The 19,204-nt window shown below is 33.9% G+C and overlaps 1 protein-coding gene and 1 long non-coding RNA gene across 4 annotated transcripts in view; both read left to right on the top strand.

The window, feature by feature from the left end:
- Positions 1–8,638: 8,638 nt before the first annotated feature.
- Positions 8,639–9,247, top strand: LOC141380964 (uncharacterized). Of its 2 annotated transcripts, none has more exons than XR_012400408.1 (2): positions 8,639–8,676; positions 9,078–9,247. It is a non-coding gene; the product is annotated as an uncharacterized lncRNA (long non-coding RNA). The 2 variants fall into 2 exon arrangements; XR_012400409.1 differs by lacking the exon at positions 8,639–8,676 and adding an exon at positions 8,843–8,931.
- A 1,704-nt stretch (positions 9,248–10,951) lies between these two features.
- mob2a (MOB kinase activator 2a) overlaps positions 10,952–19,204 on the top strand; it is an 87,414-nt gene continuing 79,161 nt past the window's right edge. The window contains exon 1 of one of the 2 annotated variants that reach the window (XR_012399827.1): positions 10,952–11,286. Coding sequence is in view for 1 of the 2 variants with exons in the window: in NM_001430950.1 (NP_001417879.1) it covers positions 11,270–11,286 (17 nt within the window). In the remaining variant the exon portion in view is untranslated. 2 annotated transcript variants of the gene reach the window in all.

Here is a 19,204-nt window from a genome sequence, read left to right as displayed (position 1 = left end):
AATAAAAAATTTGTTGAATGTAAATCCTAAATGATGATTTTTTTAAATCTCTTTTTTTACAACTATTACTATATTATTCTGAATAAAACTAAGTAGTTTTTCTTTGTAGTAAATAGTAATTTACTAAGTAGTTTTAGAAATATGTACTTTTACTTTTCCTTGAGTACATTTTTAGTGCTGTATCGTTACTTTCACTCCACTACTTTCCTTCAACCTGCCCTCACTATTATTTTTCTTGTCTATGCGGATTAGACAAATCAGTCCTGTGATTCCTGTCCAATCAAATAACATAAAAGGTAGCCTATATCACACCATAATGAACTACCTCAAAACATGGGCGATTTATAATTGCAATAAACTGTTTAGAAGCATTACACACGTCCAAGAAGATGTCTAAAATCTTTACATTCCTTGACCCAGAGAATGTTTATATGCATGTCACTGATGAGAAAATGACGGATGTTTACTGTATGATGACCGAAATGGCCTTAAACACCCAGCAGGCACAAGACGTTAACATGACATCAGAATGACGTTGTGCCCAATTGCCATGGGGACGTTGCATTTTGTTTGAAAATGAAAATCGGGTTGACGTTAGATCCCAACATCAGGCAGACGTCAATGTCCAACCTAAAACTCAACCAAATATCAACGTCTTATGATGTTACAGCTTGATGTTGTGTGGATATTACCACTATAACATCTATCAGACATGGATTTTGGTTGCAATATCTGGCGAATAAATGTCATTATTTGACGTCAATTTGATGTTCATTTAAAATGTTGGCTCCACGTTGGAATTTGGTCACTTTCTAACAATTTAAAATCTACAAAATATCAACATCATTTGACGTCATTTGGACATAAAAATAACATTGTCCTTAGACCAGGCATGTCTAAACTCGGTTCTGGAGGGCCGGTGTCCTGCAAAGTTTAGTTCCAACCCCAATCAGACACACCTGGGCCAGCTAAACAAGCTCTTACTAGGCTTTCTAGAAACATCTTTGCAGGTGTGTTGAGGCAAGTTGGAGCTAAAATCTGCAGGACACCAGCCCTCCCGGACCGAGTTTGAACACCCCTGCTAGACATAAAATTTTATTCACCTGACGCCACGACCTAAATCTAACCTTATATTAAAGCCTGCTGGGCAATAACTAAATGCACAACAGAATGTTATGGTTACACGACCACACATTACATGTAACCACATCAGCTTTTTACAGCATAATACTCACTATCTTGAGTACTTTTGTTTTGACAGGTCTACTTTTTACTCATAGTTTGAGTAAAATCTACAACGGATACTTTTTCTACTTGCACTACATTTTTAGGCAAGTAATGGTTCTTTTACTTAAGTATGATTTTTCAGTACTCTTTCCACCACTGATTATTAGCCCCCCTGTCCCCTCCTGTAAGTTATTGTATAACTTAAAAGTTATTGTGTGGTTTGCTCTGTAGACAATCGAACAAAAAACAATTGCTTAAGGGGACTAATAATATTGACCTTCAAATGGTTTTAAAAATTTAAAACTGCTTTTAATCTAGCCAAAATAAAATAAATAAGGAACGAAGAAAAGGAAAAAATATTATAGGAAATACTGTGAAAAATTCTGTGCTCTTTTGAACATCATTTGGGATATAACTGAAAAAAAAAAAAGAAAAACAAGGTGGGCTACTTGCATGAAATTGGTCACCTACACAGTATGTTGAACTTTGTATGGTGCTGCCATCTATTGGTGGTTTGCATTGTTGTTGTTCCTGGTCATCAAAGAGGCAGGGATCATGAATTATTCACTTACTTCACTCCCTTCCACATTCATCATCTGTGCTTTCCTGTGATTTCGATGATGCCATTGAAAGGAAACACCATTTTGTAATTGTTAGGCAGGTCAGCTGAGCTTTTGAGTCACAGGTAACGCTGACTCCTCAGGCGCCAAGCACATCACTCAGAAAGACAGGAGACGGCGGGTCTGGAATCAGAGATATGTGTATTGATTTGTACAGTATTTTTACAGGGTCAGACTCTAAAAGAATCAACCTTGTGTGATAGGATTTCATCTAAGATCTGGTCATAAGCATAAAGGGATGTTCCTGTCATCTTTTACTCATCTACATTTCATAACACACCCATATGACTTTCTATCTTTTGAAGAAGAATCTTAAATGTGACATCTATCTATCTATCTATCTATCTATCTATCTATCTATCTATCTATCTATCTATCTATCTATCTATCTATCTATCTATCTATCTATCTATCTATCTATCTATCTATCTATCTATCTATCTATCTATCTATCTATCTTTCTATCTATCTATCTATCTATCTATCTATCTATCTATCTATCTATCTATCTATCTATCTATCTATCTATCTATCTATCTATCTATCTATCTATCTATCTATCTATCTATCTATCTACCTCTCCCTATTGGTGGCATGTTATAACTAGTCCCGGAACTAATTGCTTAACCTAAAACCTTGATATGGTTTCAAGTCAATTATTCATATCTTTTGGTGTAGTGTATTTTAGAAGGATATTCAGTTTTCACTTATACTTATAGGAAAAATCAGTTTTCCAATCATTGTTTTTGTAATTAATTGTAAGTATTCAATGAGATTTTTTCTTTCTTTGTGCACTCAATGCTCCACACAGAGTTCTGATCTCAGGATCATCATGAAGAAACAACAGAGACAGACTAAATGTAAAAAACTAAAGAACATTTACAAAACACCTAAATAACCTGCCCGGAAATCTAACTGATTTAATTTAAATATTAGAAGTTAATAATAATAATAATAATAATAATGATAATAAGTAAATAAAATAGGTGGCACGGAGACGCAGTGGGTAGTGTTGTCGCCCCACAGCAAGAAGTTCGCTGGTTAGAACCTCGGCTGGGTCAGTTGGCATTTCTATGTGTAGTTTGCATGTTCTCGCCATGTTTGTGTAGGTTTCCTCTGGGTGCTCCAGTTTACCCCACAGTCCAAAGACATGTTCACATAGGTGAATTGGGTCAAATAAGTTAACCGTAGTGTATCTGGTGTGTATGGGTGTTTCCCAGAAATGGGTTGTGTCTGGAAGGGCATCCGCTGCGTAAAACGTATGCTGAATAAGTTGGCGGTTCGTTCCACTGTGACTAAGCTGAAAAGAAAATAAACAAATAAATGAAATGAAATAAATGTATTAAATTTTTAAAGCATCCTCACTTTATAGCATTTTTACACAAGTGCCTAAACCTTTATGGAGTACTGTAGCTTTGCAGGCATGTTTTTTTTGCATATCCTCCTAATTATATATTATTTATTAAATGTTTTGTTAATAAAGAAGATTTATTTATTTAATTTGTGAATGAAATTACTGATGATAAAGTTTGTTCACACAATTTTATTTTCACCTTTAAGTCTTTATTTGGATGATGTAGATTTGTAATCAAACCAAATTTAAATTTCACTTAATACCGATGTGCCATTGTGTTGAACAGTTTTTTGGGATTATTTTTTCCCCTATTTTTAATTTTATAATTGTGCAAAAGATCATCTTTTCTGTTTTAGATGATCTCTATTTAATGGTTAATGAGCAAATGCTTATTTATTTATCATTGGTTGGTTGTACATTTAAAGTTTGGGCCCCACCACACCAGGCCTTAGTTAAAACCATTCATTCATTTTCTTTTTCGGCTTAGTCCCTTTATTAATCTGGGGAATGAACCGCCAATTTATCCTGCATGTTTTTACACAATTTACCCTACCCTCGAACCAGCGACCTTCTTGCTTTGAGGCGACAGCACTACCTACTGCGCCACTGCATCGCCTGGTTAAAACCATTTAATCCCAATTTTTGTCCCAAAACACACTATAAACCACAGTTTTTATGCTTAAAAACTTTGTAATGTTTGTAAAGATTTAATGGTATTGGCAGTTGAAACCATTATAATCTTTCTACAAAGGTTTCAGGGGTCTATTTTGAACCACAGCAAGGAGCATCGCAAAAAACACTGTAACTCCATGAACATACTGAACTGATAGGCGCTAACCATATATATATATATATATATATATATATATATATATATATATATATATATATATATATATATATGGGCTCACCTTCTGTTCTAATGTCCCGCATCTGTCTTTAATAGGGTATATGCCGAAGCATGCTAATAGGACTTTTAATTTGACAGTAATCTAGGTTAAGTGCATCTGGTGAACTGTATGCCAATGGAAAAATCTGCGCGTTTAAGGTCTGTTTTCTTTAAAAATCAGCGATCTTCAATGGCTGAGTGATATCCGAAATAAAGTAGGTCTCAGATTGTACAAAAAGCATTGCAATAAATTACATTTTCCCCGCCATGTCGTTATAATATGAGCATTTATTTTACTCCAGTATATTCAATGGAGCTTCTGCGCTAGCCTGCCGATTCTGACGGGCGAGTGCGAGTTATAGGCCGTTTGTCTCGTTTTACGCTTGAACAACTAAATGAATGCCAAAGTTTATTTAACTGAATGTATTTAAATTATATTACAACATCAATGGTGTAAAAGGAGCCGTATAAAATGAAAAAAAAAAAAACACAATAACCAGTTATGTTTGCTACATACCTGTATTTTTTATTATTATGTATGTTTAAAACCAGCAGATTTACTATATATTTAACATGTCATGAACTTACTGTTATTCAAAAATGTGCTTAAAATATTTTTTAGAATATATTATTTGCAAAAATTTTTTAATTGAGTGTTATTTTATAACTTTAACAGGTTGTTAAATATATTTTTATATGAATATTTTTTCTTTTTTTATGGTATTGTAGTATAAGTCAGATATATTCCCTTTAATTTTAAGTAGAATATAGATATAGAATATAAATAAAATATTCATAAATAAATATTAAAAATAAATTAAAAACAAAGTTCTAAATAAACTGAAAATAAATAAATAAACTGACACTCAAATTTTGACATTTTATTTTCATAAAATTTTATTTTATTTAAAATGGAAAAAACTGACGGATATGTTATTTAATTTTACATTACAATATTTTGTTTTATTTTAGACTGTATTTTTACAACCAAGCAGTGATTCTAATTGTAATGTATGGAAGTTTTTTTCCTAGCAAAATTAAAATGAAAGTTTAAATGCCTAAAAAGATTAAATAATAAATTTAACTCTCAAAACAACTCCCCAGATGATAAATCAAATGCCCAAACTATCAAATAATAAATTAAACTGCATTCTCAAAGGAAGAAATCAAATGTATTTGATATTTAATTTTTATGATAAACTCAGTATTAACCTGTAATAATTAAATGATAAATCAAGTCCTCAAACTATAGATCAAATGTTCAAACTGACATCGCTAAGGAGAAATTAAATGTAGACGAGTGCCAATCAACCAACCTGGGCGGAGCAAGGGCTGATTGAGGGAATTTGACCAGGACTGTTATAAAGAAATGTAATTTATGTATTTATTTATTTATACAACAGTTCTGTCAGGTTCTTGAATCTGATTGGCTGATAGGAGTGCAATATTCGGCTAGTAACAGCACTCAAGCAGCCTCTATAACCCTTCACCCTGGTTGTTGCTAGAGCGGATACGTTTGCGGCTGGAAGTTAACGAGAATTATTTCTATTATTTATTAAATTTCTCATTTGTTGTATTTTATTAACGTCTACCCCCACCCCAACCCTAAACCCAACCATCACGGTAATGTAAAAACAGTTGCTGTACCGATTATTATTTATGTTATCTATTAAAATACCCAATAAAATGTATTTTTTTACGCTATAATAAAATGTATTTTTTTAAATTTCTCATTTGTTGTATTTTATTAACGTCTACCCCCAACTCAACCCTAAACCCAACCATCACAGAACTGTAAAAATATTAATTATTGTTATATAGTGTCATTAAAAAATGCTGCTTTATTAATGTGCATATCCCACGTCCGTCCGACCGCATATCCGATCTAGACTTTACCCTTCACCCTTGTGTGTTACTCTGCCCACATACTGCAACAAGCAGAGGACACTCTACAGTTTGACGATAAATATTGCTGCTTTGGGGCATCATACTGTACTTTTGAGGCTTTTTAGTCAACAATGTAGTTACTCAGATTCAACTATTCAGTTTATTTTTTTCAATTTTATTTATAGTGCCTATTTTTAAATATTTATAACTTCTGAGAGACCATTAGCCTGACTTTGAGCACGGTTGACGATGTTCATCCACAAGACGATGACAGAAACGCATATTAAGCCCAAAGAGATAACCACGACCTGACGTTCAGCCTTATAATCCTAAAATGTGAGCAAAATCATCTGATTTGTCATCACTTTAGATATTCCGCTAGAGAATCGTTCAAATACTAGCTGTAAAGTTACGTTTGTGAAGTTAGTAGCAATGGTTTCTGCTGTTCTGAGGTCAGCTGCAGATGTGAATGAACGGCGGAAAAAAAGTAGTTCCTTGTACAAAAGGATTTTTACATTCTCATGTTTGATCTTCTTCTTTATATACATGACTGTGCCGTCACACTGTTGTATAAACGCAATATCACACTTGTAGCAGCTATATGGCTGTATATTATTGCCAATGGTGGGGGGCACTCAAGCTAACGCATGCCTCCCAACAGTGCCGGTGTACAGTCATATTACACTGCTACTCATGTGATATTGCTCATATTTTAACATATATTTGTATAATATTTAAAGGTATTTAAATATAATATATTTTATTATAATGTAAAATAAAATAATAATAGTACATGTTTATGTTTTCATTCTTATTGTATTTTATATTATAATTAAAACAATTTATTTATATGTGTATAAAAATGTCTTTGCCATCCATTTCATTTTTATGTTTAGTTTTTATGTTTACTTTTAGGTTTAGTTTTTGTTATTAATAAAAGGGCTTTATTTAGATAATTTTATTTGATTAATTTGATATTCTAAGTAGCAATATGTCATTTTATAAATATAATTTGATATTTTACATACTGAAACCTACTGAATAATTCAAAACAAAGCTTTTCTGTACTTATAAAGTTAAAGACAAAATGATTATCCATTATGTGAAATTGTATTTCACAATATTTCCAATATTATAATTTTTTTAATTTAGTTTAGGTTGAAAAATAAAATGCAAAAAAAAGAAAGAAAGAAAGAAAGAAAGAATTATGTATATTAAACTATGTATATTATATTACAATAAACGACAGTTTACTGTAATAAAAAACTAATAGATACTACAGTGCCTTGCAGTTTATCAGTTCACTAAAGTTAATATCACAGGACTATTCTGTAGCATCAATTAACAGTGAGTAATATACAGTATAATACACTACTGTAATATGGTACTAAATTAATTGAGTGTTTACTGTAAATTACTTAGGATTTTTTCCCATTGGTTACAGATATTGTCAAATGACTTGCCTAAATAACCTAAATTGCTTAATTTACCTTATTAACTTAGTTAATCCCTAATCTGAATATTAGGCAAAATAACGTAAAATATTATGCACTACCATCATGGTAAAGATTAAAAAACGATCGTGTTTAAAATGTGTTAAAACAAAGATATTTCTCGTTATAAAGCACTTAAATATATATATATAAGTATTTTTAGAAATCAGAGGAGATCGGGTTAATCATTTTTCCTTGATCAGTAAGTAGTTTCTGTGCAGTAAAGATGTCCGCCAGTAGGGGGCAGCCTTACACAGTAGCATAAATATGGCTGCTTGCTGAGCTGATAGGCGCTAACCATATTTCGGTAATAAGAAGAATTACCATCGCTAGGAGTTTGTTAGAGTCTTTGATCAGAGCAGTGTGTCCTAGCCGGGCTCACCTTCTGTTCTAATGTCCCGCATCTGTCTTTAATAGGGTATATGCCGAAGCATGCTAATAGGACTTTTAATTTGACAGTAATCTAGGTTAAGTGCATCTGGTGAACTGTATGCCAATGGAAAAATCTGCGCGTTTAAGGTCTGTTTTCTTTAAAAATCAGCGATCTTCAATGGCTGAGTGATATCCGAAATAAAGTAGGTCTCAGATTGTACAAAAAGCATTGCAATAAATTACATTTTCCCCGCCATGTCGTTATAATATGAGCATTTATTTTACTCCAGTATATTCAATGGAGCTTCTGCGCTAGCCTGCCGATTCTGAAGGGCGAGCGCGAGTTATAGGCCGTTTGTCTCGTTTTACACTTGAACAACTAAATGAATGCCAAAGTTTATTTAACTGAATGTATTTTAATTATATTACAACATCAATGGTGTAAAAGGAGCCGTATAAAATGGAAAAAACACAATAACCGGTCACCGGAAGTTTATAAGTATGGGAACAACAGTAGATGGGCATATACCAATTATATTAATCTGTCTTCATATTCTACTGCATCCCAGAATAATAGACAGCACCAAAAATTAAAAATATATATATTTTCAAAATATATATTTAATATATATTTTTAATATTTAATATATTTCGTTCACAGGAGACCAGAACTCGCAGTGACGCAGATTCCCGAGTCTGTGTGCTCACCATGACAACGAGACTCACAACAGTGACGTGGCATTGTAAACATTTGCATCTGCATTCCTATAAAGCTCGTCGGTTTTCTCTCAGCGTTGTCAGTTCGCTCGGTGTTGCTGTTTGTACTGGACCAAGGTGAGTTCAATACCGACGGTACGAGTGGAGCCACGCCAATCTCACGAAGTCCGCTTCGTGAAGCTTCACTCGGGCCCGTCTGGGCTGCAGTTCCTTGCGGTTTGCGTACATAAACGCAACATCCAGTGAACACTGGCAAGGTCTGGCGCCCGGTCTGTTCGTGCACTCCCTGGGGCGAGGTGGCTTTTGAGCCCTAGGCAGGACCCTCAGGGAAACACAGGAGGCCGGTAGTGGAACCTCGCTGCGAGGGTTATGGTGGGTGGGAGTAGCGAGGCCCACTCATCGTCTATTTTAAACTATAGTTTCAAACTTTAGTTTACCATAGTTTAATATAGAAACCATGGTAACTGTTATGATTTAACTTATGTCTGGCTGTTGTAATGGTTTGCTTTGTTTTTCAGCTGAGTTTGTTGAGCAAAGAAGGACTATTGAAGACAACAGTTGAAGACCACCGCGGGTTACAGTATATTCACGAGCGCGCGCATCATAATGTTTCCGGGCTGTTTTCTGAAAGTTTATCTTGTTTAGATAAGTTTGCAGGTCAAACTAAATAAACTATACTCTTATTAAACACCTGTGTCTCGTGTTTTATTTGTCCACTACAGCAATACACTGTCATATAAGTCTGTTGAATGTATTTGTATGCAACATGGTTTGACAATACATTAGAATAACAAATAAATAAGTTAGGTGTTATTAGTCAACATTTAGTGTAGGTAATAAAAAGTTAATCAAAGATGTCTTAAGACATAAGGGTATTGTTATGTTTGCTACATACCTGTATTTATTATTATTCTGTATGTTTAAAACCAGCAGATTTACTGTATATTTAACATGTCATGAACTTACTGTTATTCAAAAATGTGCTAAATAAAATGTCCTAAGACAAGAATGGGTGTTGTTTTGGTTTTATGTCAACCTACTGTAGGTTTTAGGTTGACTACAGCATGTATAGGCTACCTACATCATAATATTGATAGTCGGGAGTTTTTTTAATGACCCAAATCAAGTAAAATGTCTCTTACTCAAGTTTTAGCATGCAAAAGTCAAATTTAAGTATATAAAATACAGTTTCCAACAACAAAATTTTATTTTGAGAAAATGACCAGTGGGGTGGTGAGAAAAAAAGTTCATGTCAACTCAACATCCCTGCTGTCCTCAGATCATTGTCTTGAGCAGAAGTTTCATCGTTAGCCCTGACTGTCAGATGATCTTCATCTCAGGAGCTGTATTTTTAGATGCTTGATAACAGATATAAAGTGAGTTATGGCTCAATTATAGAAGAAAATTGCGTGTTTGTTGCTCGAAATGTGCCGCCGAGAAACATCCAGTGAACACTGGCACGGCCTGGCGCCCGGTTTGTTCGCGCACTCCCTGGGGCGAGGTGGCTTTTGAGCCCTAGGCAGGGAACAAACAAGGCCTACCTAGAAAATTCAGCACCTCTGAAAGCTCTTCTACACACTTGCAAGCACAAATAGCTAAGGTTTTCTTTGACCGGGGAATATGGTTTTAGTCGCCAGCAGGGTTCACTAATACATAAATAAATAAATGTTATGTAGTTATTTAGGGATAAATATACATATACGACTAATTTTATGTTTATCCAACTGTTTGTTTTGGTTTGAAACACCTCTTGATCAGCAGCTCACGGACCGGAAGTGTCAATTTTATAATTAGCCAATCAAATAGCGTACAGCTGATAGAAAATAACGCCATGCTATTGCTAGCCTGCCTACTTCATGTGCTAAAACTACCAATTCTAAGACAGTAAATCAAGAAGCGACCTGGGCTATACAGTGGCTCCAATTAATTATTTTCAATCAAAATTATTTTCATTACAAAGCTGAAACTTCTGTGTATAAAATATTTATAAAATTATGTAAAAAATGTTTACATGTGTAAAATATAAAACTGATTACACTATTGACATCAGAAGCAAGACATGACCATATTGTTAAAAATACAATACAAACAAGTTTCATAAATGATAATATGTCTAATAATAATAACATTAACTGCAACAACAACAACAACAACAATAATAATAATAATAATAATAATAATAATAATAATAATAATAATAATATAGACTAAATGATTTATTTCCTTACCTCAGTTTGTGTGTATTTCTGACTGTGCGTTAAACAATGACACCCACGGAAGCGATGGTGGGGGGATCGATTGTGTTTCCAAGTCAAACCTACTGACTAGACAGAGTTTTTTGTGTGCCGTGCTTCAGTGCATATTCATTTTACAAAGTTTTGAGACACCGACCGTGTTTACTTCCGGATTTCTGAACTCGAGGAGCGGACTGAACGCATCAAACGTTCAGAACACTTGCCCGCTTTACAGACACCAAGGCTCGGATCCCAAAACACTGAGCTCGGCTCGGATCCCAAAACACTGAGCTCTGCTCCGACACCTCAGTGCTGACATCTCCAGCTGCTGTGGCTCTTTAAAAACCAACATTCAACGTAATGACGAGCAGCTCCATGTCAAAAACTGTTTCACATTTAGGCACCACTTCATAGAGATCAAATAGCGCTGGACAGCCGGTGACAGTCAAAGCTGGCGTGGATCAGCTGCCAGCAGCATGGACTGGCTGATGGGGTGAGTTCAATATTTATAATTTTGGGCACTTAAAAATTTGTCTTTGTTGGAATTTTTTATTAAAAGTTTGATAAGTTCAGTTGTTTCTCAGAGTACATTAAATAATCATATCCTAATAAATGTTCAACTTTGAAAATAAGTGTAACTTAAATTCACCAGCTGCACTGAAAGGGATAGTTCACCTAAACATTTACTCTCTCTTTACAACCCCCAAGGCGTTCGAAACCTTAATTTATTTCACAACAGAAGATATTTTGTAAAATGTTAGAAAACTGACTTGCATAATAGGAAACAGAAATACAATGTTAAATCAGTGATTACAGGTTTCCAAATTAACTTCTTTTGGGTTCAACAGAAGAAAAAAAAGCCAAACAGCTTTGTGACAAGTGAAGGGTGAGTAAATGGTGACAGAAGTTTCAGTTTTGGGTAAACTATCTCTTGAACTGAAGTTGTTCAGTCATCCTGCAGAGTTTCATTAGAGTCCTGTGTAAACCTAAAATGGTAACTTTAAAGTGAGCATGGCAATTTGTCTACTCGTGTGGTTTCCTTCACGACATCCTGCCACATGAGAAGCTACACCCTGACCTGCTGGGTTATTTTAGGTCAAGAAGACTTGCAGTTCGATAGCATAATCGTGTGTATAAAAAAAGAAAAAGAAACTTTCGAGCTAGTAATTGAATGTTTCTCTAGCGTAATGTCTAAAGTTATGACAAAACAGGTGATTTTGCCCACATTTTAAGATTATAAGGCTGAACGGCTTGAAATACCATAAGTCTATATACATTTCCCAGTATTTCTCTGTTACAGTCGAGATATCACAATAATTATCCCCGAAAAAGCTACCAGATTGTGTTGTGTTTGCAATAAAGAAAAACGCTAAACACATGCAGGCATTTCTTCTTTTTTCTTTTAATTGAACTAGTCTGCAGTAACAAAAACAGAAGATGGCCAACCAAAAAGTAACTCACGATTATTCAAACAATGTAGAACACAAAATACACACATTGCCATCTCACACTCAATACACTACAATTACTATGGTATAAATTAGGGATGTAACGGTATTGTAAATACCGTCATACTGCAATAGCAATTTTTTGTAAATATTACCTTAGTCGCATGACTCGATAAAACTATAGGTCTTCTGAGAAAATTTGCTCAGGCGAATGAAGCGAACGGGAGGTGGCAGAAACTACAATTCCCATCAGCCCAGGCGTGGCCATCATCCTTTGCGGTCTGTTGTCGCTACAGATCCAGTAATGCGGAAATGGAGTGTGCTGCTAGTAGCGGGGATGAAAAAGAGCTGGAAATGATCGAACTTAAAGCGGGTTTTAAATCGGATGTGGGGAAGTATTTCGGGTTCTCTCTAAAAACATACGAGAAAGGAGAAAAGGTGACAGACAAAAAAAAAAAAAAACGTTATGCAGGCACTGCCAGACTGTGGTAAAATACAAGTTGGGGAATACGACTAATAACAGTCATGGGGACTGCAGAAACACAGCACACTGTTCAGATTGATGCAGACGTTGACTTGTACCGCAAAGAGACCTCTATCTCACTCATGGCTTGTCCTCTCAAGTGGGGGAAAGACAATGCACAACGTTACACACTGCTGTCAACCTGGGCCAAGTCATATCTCTGTCCCAGAAACCTCAGTCCCAAATGAGAGGGTTTTTTTTTCCGTTGCAGGGGACATTGTAAATGCCCAGAGATATGGAGACAGATTAGACTCAATAATAATTCACGCAAAAGACACGATGTACACATGCGTAGCCAAATTCACGTGCATAAAATCAAATTCACGTGTGTAAAATATTCATTCATATTAAAAAAAAATTTCATGTGCACAAAATAAAAATACATTTTCATAAAATACGTTTCACAAATGCAAAACACCATTTGCAAATGTATAAGAGTGTACAAAAAGTTTTGAATGTTTAACCACAATAGTTACACGTTGCAATTAATTGACGAATTACATGCATTCCAAATCGTGGCTCCTAGCCAGCAATAGGCATAAGCCAGTATAAGTTACTGATGGTATGATAACCTTAGATAAAAATACTATTGTTTCACCCAGGGCTGGGTGATATTGCAAAATCAATTATCATGATATCATGTTTCATATTATTCGATATAGATAATTATTAACTTTTTTTAAACAATCCATTTAGGAAATTTTAGGATTTTCTTATATTTAACCACTTTATTTTAATTTACCAAAATGACTGAGGGAAATAGTTTTACTAGTCAAAATCAAAAAAATTTTAACTGATATATCTGATTTATTTAAAATAAAATAAACATAAGAGTTAAAGAGACTCCTAAACTTGATAAATAAAATGTTACAAAGTGTGTGCAATGGTAAAGTATGCTGAACAATCAAAGCGAACTTTAAGCTGTAAATAATAATACAGTAAACCTCAAACTCTGTCAACATCACAAATTATGATAATCAAATCTGAGCTTTCAAGTAAAGGAACCAGCCATCATTATTCAAACACATATTGCAACATTACAAATTGTAAAGTTCAATAACTATATTACCCCCTGTGCTAAAAACTCTTTCAGCTGAGGTGCTAGTGGCTGGGATGCACAAGAAAGCCACTTGGATGACATCCTTACATTCTATTTTATATGCAATCTCCTCACTGCTGCTATACGGCACTTATTTTCACACGTGTTTTTATTCTAACCTGAAGTGACAAGCATGCGCGTGGTTTCCCTTTACTATTTACAATGAACTCCTCAGGCGTCTCTAGTAACTAGACGACCATCAAGCATTTTCTCAGAGGATGACAAATGAACAAACCATTGCAGTGCGCTTGCAGCATTTGGAAAAGTTAAGATGTTTTAAACTAGGTGTTGCTGAAAAATGCGTTCGTTCACGTGCACGCCGCTTACACAGCATATTTGCATCACTGCCATATGCGTGTTGTGCAAGTCGCATCCCTCCATTGGACCCTAAGCTTATTGGCATAACTTCCAAGGCGCATGCTCAGCAGTCACATTTTAATAAAACTATAGCGATTCATACTGAAACTACATTCCTAAACTACATTCCAAATCTTTTTTTATCGATATTGACAATGGTGTTCGGTATATCGGAAGTTTTTTTCCCCCACATATATTTTAACAATAATATATTTTATTTTAGGAAACATTTGTAATATTTTGGAACAGTAAACATTCCAGGCTAATTAATTTAAATAAATAATTGACTTCTGCTTTTTTTAATGGTTTCAAAAACATATTTATTTACAGGACATTTTAAAAAATACCTTACATATACCTTAGGAATGGTATAACAGAAAAAAATTATTGCAGTTTTAAAACCTTGATTTTTCCAAACTGCGCTAAACTAAAACCGGTAATCATCTAGGCATGAACCGGTATAAGACTGACAGTATGAAAACCTTGGATAAAAATATCACTGTTTCACAGTATGACACAGTATTTTTTGCTGTGAAATATGTTCTTCTGGGTAAAAAAAATAAAATAACATTTCCTATTGAACACAAGATATTATATTTTAAGAAACATTTAAAATATTTCATAACAGTAAACATGTTAGGCTAAATAATTAAAATAAATCATTGACCCGCTATCTTAATTAGTTTACAAAACAGATTTCTTTACAACTTGAAAAGGCATCTTTTGTTATATCTTTTATTTGGAAATAAAGTAAGTAAGCCACTGCACTGTTCAGGTACATATAGCAGCAGGATGTTGGTTTATAAGTGATTTGTTTATTAAATGTTTGCTAAATCATGGGCTGACCTGTAGCATTTGATATGGAGTGTCCTTTCCTGCTGGAGATACTGTTGCCCTAAAAAACTAAATAAATTGTTTGTAAAAAAAAAAAAAAACATGTTAAAAAGCTCTTACATATCTATTAGGATTCCTTAAAAACAGTTATTGTCCTATGCCTGTTATCATCCCATGCCTAGTCAACAATAATCCCATTTGAATTTGTACATACTACGATGTGACATGTGGATATGTACATTGCGATGTTGATGCTAAAACAATATATTTTGCAGCTCTAACGCTTAAATAAATACTAAGTAACGTTAATTATACAGTTGAATGAGTTTGGTTCTAGCTTATATTTGGTAGATTCATAACAACTGCAAGTTGAGATCTGCTTAGTGCTGCACTGTTCTTATTTTGGCTAATTGAAATGGCGCTTAACTTGTATCTGCTTTAATCCATTTTAAAACTGCATATTTGCAAGTCAATTATCATTCTTACATAAGCATTTTGACAATGTTTCTTGCTCTCACAGATAAACCCATGAAAAGAATATATTTTTTTCATATTGTAAACAATACATTTGTATAAGATTGCAGTCTATTTTGCAGTCTAAGTGAATGATACATTTTGAAATCTGTGTGTGACTTATGCCCAGTCACTTTGTTAGCCATACATACTACTTTTAATAGGATGCATGATATCGTTATCGGCAGATAAACGCTATTTTTAATGTTATCGGTCCAATGTCAAAATTAGGCCAATATCTTTTAGCCAGTAGATTACGTAATTGCCCTGCTCATGCGTGGGTCGAACTTGTTCAGACTTGTCCAGTGCACTATGACAAGCTTACCTCACATTGTTTATTCCTCCAAAGTCCGTCCTTTCTTTGTGTGGTATTGCTGTGCGTTAATAACTCAGTAAGTAACAAGGTACATTGTTAAATTACAAACATGTTAAATATTACATGTGTAAACATAATAGCAGTGATGCACATGTGCTAAACAACTTGTTGGGTTGTTTATAATCTATTATGATTATTTGTTATAATGCGTTGCTTGCCATGTGTTGTTAATGTAAGATTGTATTCAGTTTGATCGGCATATTTATAATGATTATAACGAGCGCACATAATGACTATTACCACGCACACACATAGAGAGCCGACAGAGCCTTAACAGCACCACGAATAGCGGCAGGGGAGAGTGTGCCAGTCACTGAATACAGCAAAGATTTCTCAGCTGTCCGCCACATTCTGTCTTTATATTATGCACTGTGTTTGTCATGAAGTCATCTGTGCTCAAGGGCTGTATCAAAATCTGACTCCGCTTCCTGTGCACGCGCATCACATAGGCATGGGCCAGTAGAAGATTCTGACGATATGATAACCTTGGATAAAAATATCACGGTTTCACGGTATTATAATTACTTCTCTAAAATATGTTCTTTTTAAATATCCGGGTAAAAAACTAAAACTTTTTTCTCTTTTGAACACAATATATTTCATTTGGAGAAACATTTTAAATATTTTTGAACAGAAAACATGTCAGGCTAAATCATTTAAATTAACTGTTAATTTCTGCTGTCTTGATTTATTTCCAAAACAGATTTTTTTTCTATTTAAAATGGAATCTTTGGAATTTTATTCTGCTGGAGATACTGTTGTTCTAAAAAAAAAAAAAGGAACAAAAAATGTACAAATACCTTAGAAACGATATTACAGAACATTTTGGTGGTTTTAAAACCTTGACTTTTCCCAACCACAGTATACCTTGAAAACGGTTATCATCCCAGGCCTTCACCACACAGCACTTGCAATTAAAGTTTCAATTAGCAGGTTTATCATAAACCTTTCATGGATAATTTTTTCCACAATTGACAGCAAAAACGAACATAGAAGTGTTGTCTGATTGACAAGCATGTGTTTAAAACACATGTAGCCTAATACTATCTTTATTTAGCTTTTCGCGTACACGGTGGGTCTGAACTGCCGAAACACCTCTCAAAACATTTTTTCAGACATTACATATTTGTACATGTGTACATTACTGTAACATTTGAGATGGTTTCAGTTTTTAGTTATTTTATTTTCATTTTATTTAAAATATATTTATTTAACTTGTTTTAAGCTTAAGTTTAACAACTTCATTAATCCCACCAGGGGCAATTAGATTAGGGTAGTAGCATTTCATGATACAACAAACACATAAAAAAGCAAATCACTTACAGTTTTAAAAAACACAATCCAGCATGTTTCATAAATAGAACTAAATCATTGGAAAGGCCCGTATATTAAAAATGTAAAACTTGCTAAAATGTGATGTTGTAAAGCCTTATTGCCTCAGGAACAAAGGTGAATTTATATCTGTTAGAAAAGCATTTGATACTTCTAAAATTTCTTCTTCCAGAGGGCAACAGAAGAAAAAAGGGCTTTAGAGGATTAAAATCATCTCCTATCACTCTTTGAGTTTTGCTGAGCATTTCCTTCTATTAATTAAATCCCATTTTGTTATTTAACCTATTATTATATGCAGTCAAGTTGCATGTTACTTTGCTATGTGAAGAAAATAAATTTTATTTTTGGCATGCTGATTTATGTGAAATTGTGAATATATCTCTATAATCACCTTGCAATTGGCTTCTTTTTCTTTGAGTAGGCTATTTAGTTCACAAGATCAATACAAACTTTAATGAAGTGTTAAAAATCAAATCAGTTGTTCACTGTATACAAATATAACATTTTGAAATATTTATAATTATCGGCTGTAGTATATCGGTTATCAGCCTCCAAATCTTAAGAGTTATCAGTTATCTATATCGGCCAAAAACCCATATCGATGCATCCCTATTTTTTAATAATCTTTTGCAGTCTAATTGGTTGTCCCTGCATTATATCACTTGTAATTTGCACATATAGTAAAACTGTATTGCTCATGTTGGATCAAATAAGCAAGTTTTATTAAATATTAAAAATCACTGTGCCAATCTCATGGGGAAATGTAACTATTTTACAGATTACCAGAAAAGTGGCTCATTTTTACACATCCATACAATTTCAATCATATTAAAACATTTTTTATTTTTTTATATATTATTACAAAAGATGGCGTTTCCCCAAATTACACCCCAACCCCACCCTTTATTGGGGATGAGTAAATTGTACCAAAATTTAGGAGCAAAGCATTTGCGTTGGTCAGTGTGATATTTTGGAGGATGACTTTCTTATAGACTTGTTTGTGCAGACCAATTGCAAAAGAAAAATGGATGATTGTGCATAAATGGGTTTTGAAGCTAGAGTTATAGAGTAATAAGCACATGCAAAATGAAACGTGCCCCGAAATGTCATTTTAATAATGTCTCTCTGCTGTTTGTCAGTGACAGGTCAAATTCTAGCTTCAGCCTGGTTATAATAAGAAGTTTAGACAATAAACATTGTCAGGCATTCCTGTGGGTTTATACCATCATACAGCCGGTTTAACAGGTCAAAAGACAGCAACCATACATTCACATTCCTGTCTCATTACATAAGCACCCTCTCTTGAACTGCTGCTGCTGTTTTTTGTGTGTTCTGACCACATAAAGAATCATACTGGCCATTGCAGGCTGGTAGATCAAGTCCTTTCCTGTTTTGATGTCTTACATAAGGGACATTTTGACTCCTGCCCTGCGATTTACCTAATTTTCTGTCAAAATAATGGATTTGAGTAGTTTTATTCAATTATTCTATTTGAATTAATCAATAAAGACAACATTATTCAGATTTTTTTATATTTTGGAAAAGAATGCAGATCTGAACTTGTTTTACCTCATTTTTTGTTTTGTTTTGTTTTATAAAAACTCATAAGAAAGCATGACATTTGACATTTCGATGACATTGCTTGGTTGCCATTTCAGATTGATATAATGTGAATTGTACAGAAACAGATTTGTAGAAAGTAGTAAGTGTGGAGTTTTACTCAAAGCCTAACAAGTAAGGTATTTTCCTATTGATAAATACCTATCAGTAAGATTGCAGAAATATGCCACTAATTCATTTACATGTAAAATAATCACAAATTAAACTCTTTACAGAGTGTTTTTATTGCTATTTTTCTTCATGGATTTTTTTTACATTTATTTTCCCCTATTTAGTCTTAATTAGCTTAAAGTTTTTTATTCTAATAAT

This window comes from Danio rerio, chromosome 25, assembly GCF_049306965.1.
Source record: "Danio rerio strain Tuebingen ecotype United States chromosome 25, GRCz12tu, whole genome shotgun sequence".
NCBI lineage: Eukaryota > Metazoa > Chordata > Actinopteri > Cypriniformes > Danionidae > Danio > Danio rerio.
This window is presented reverse-complemented; position numbering and strand designations above follow the sequence as displayed.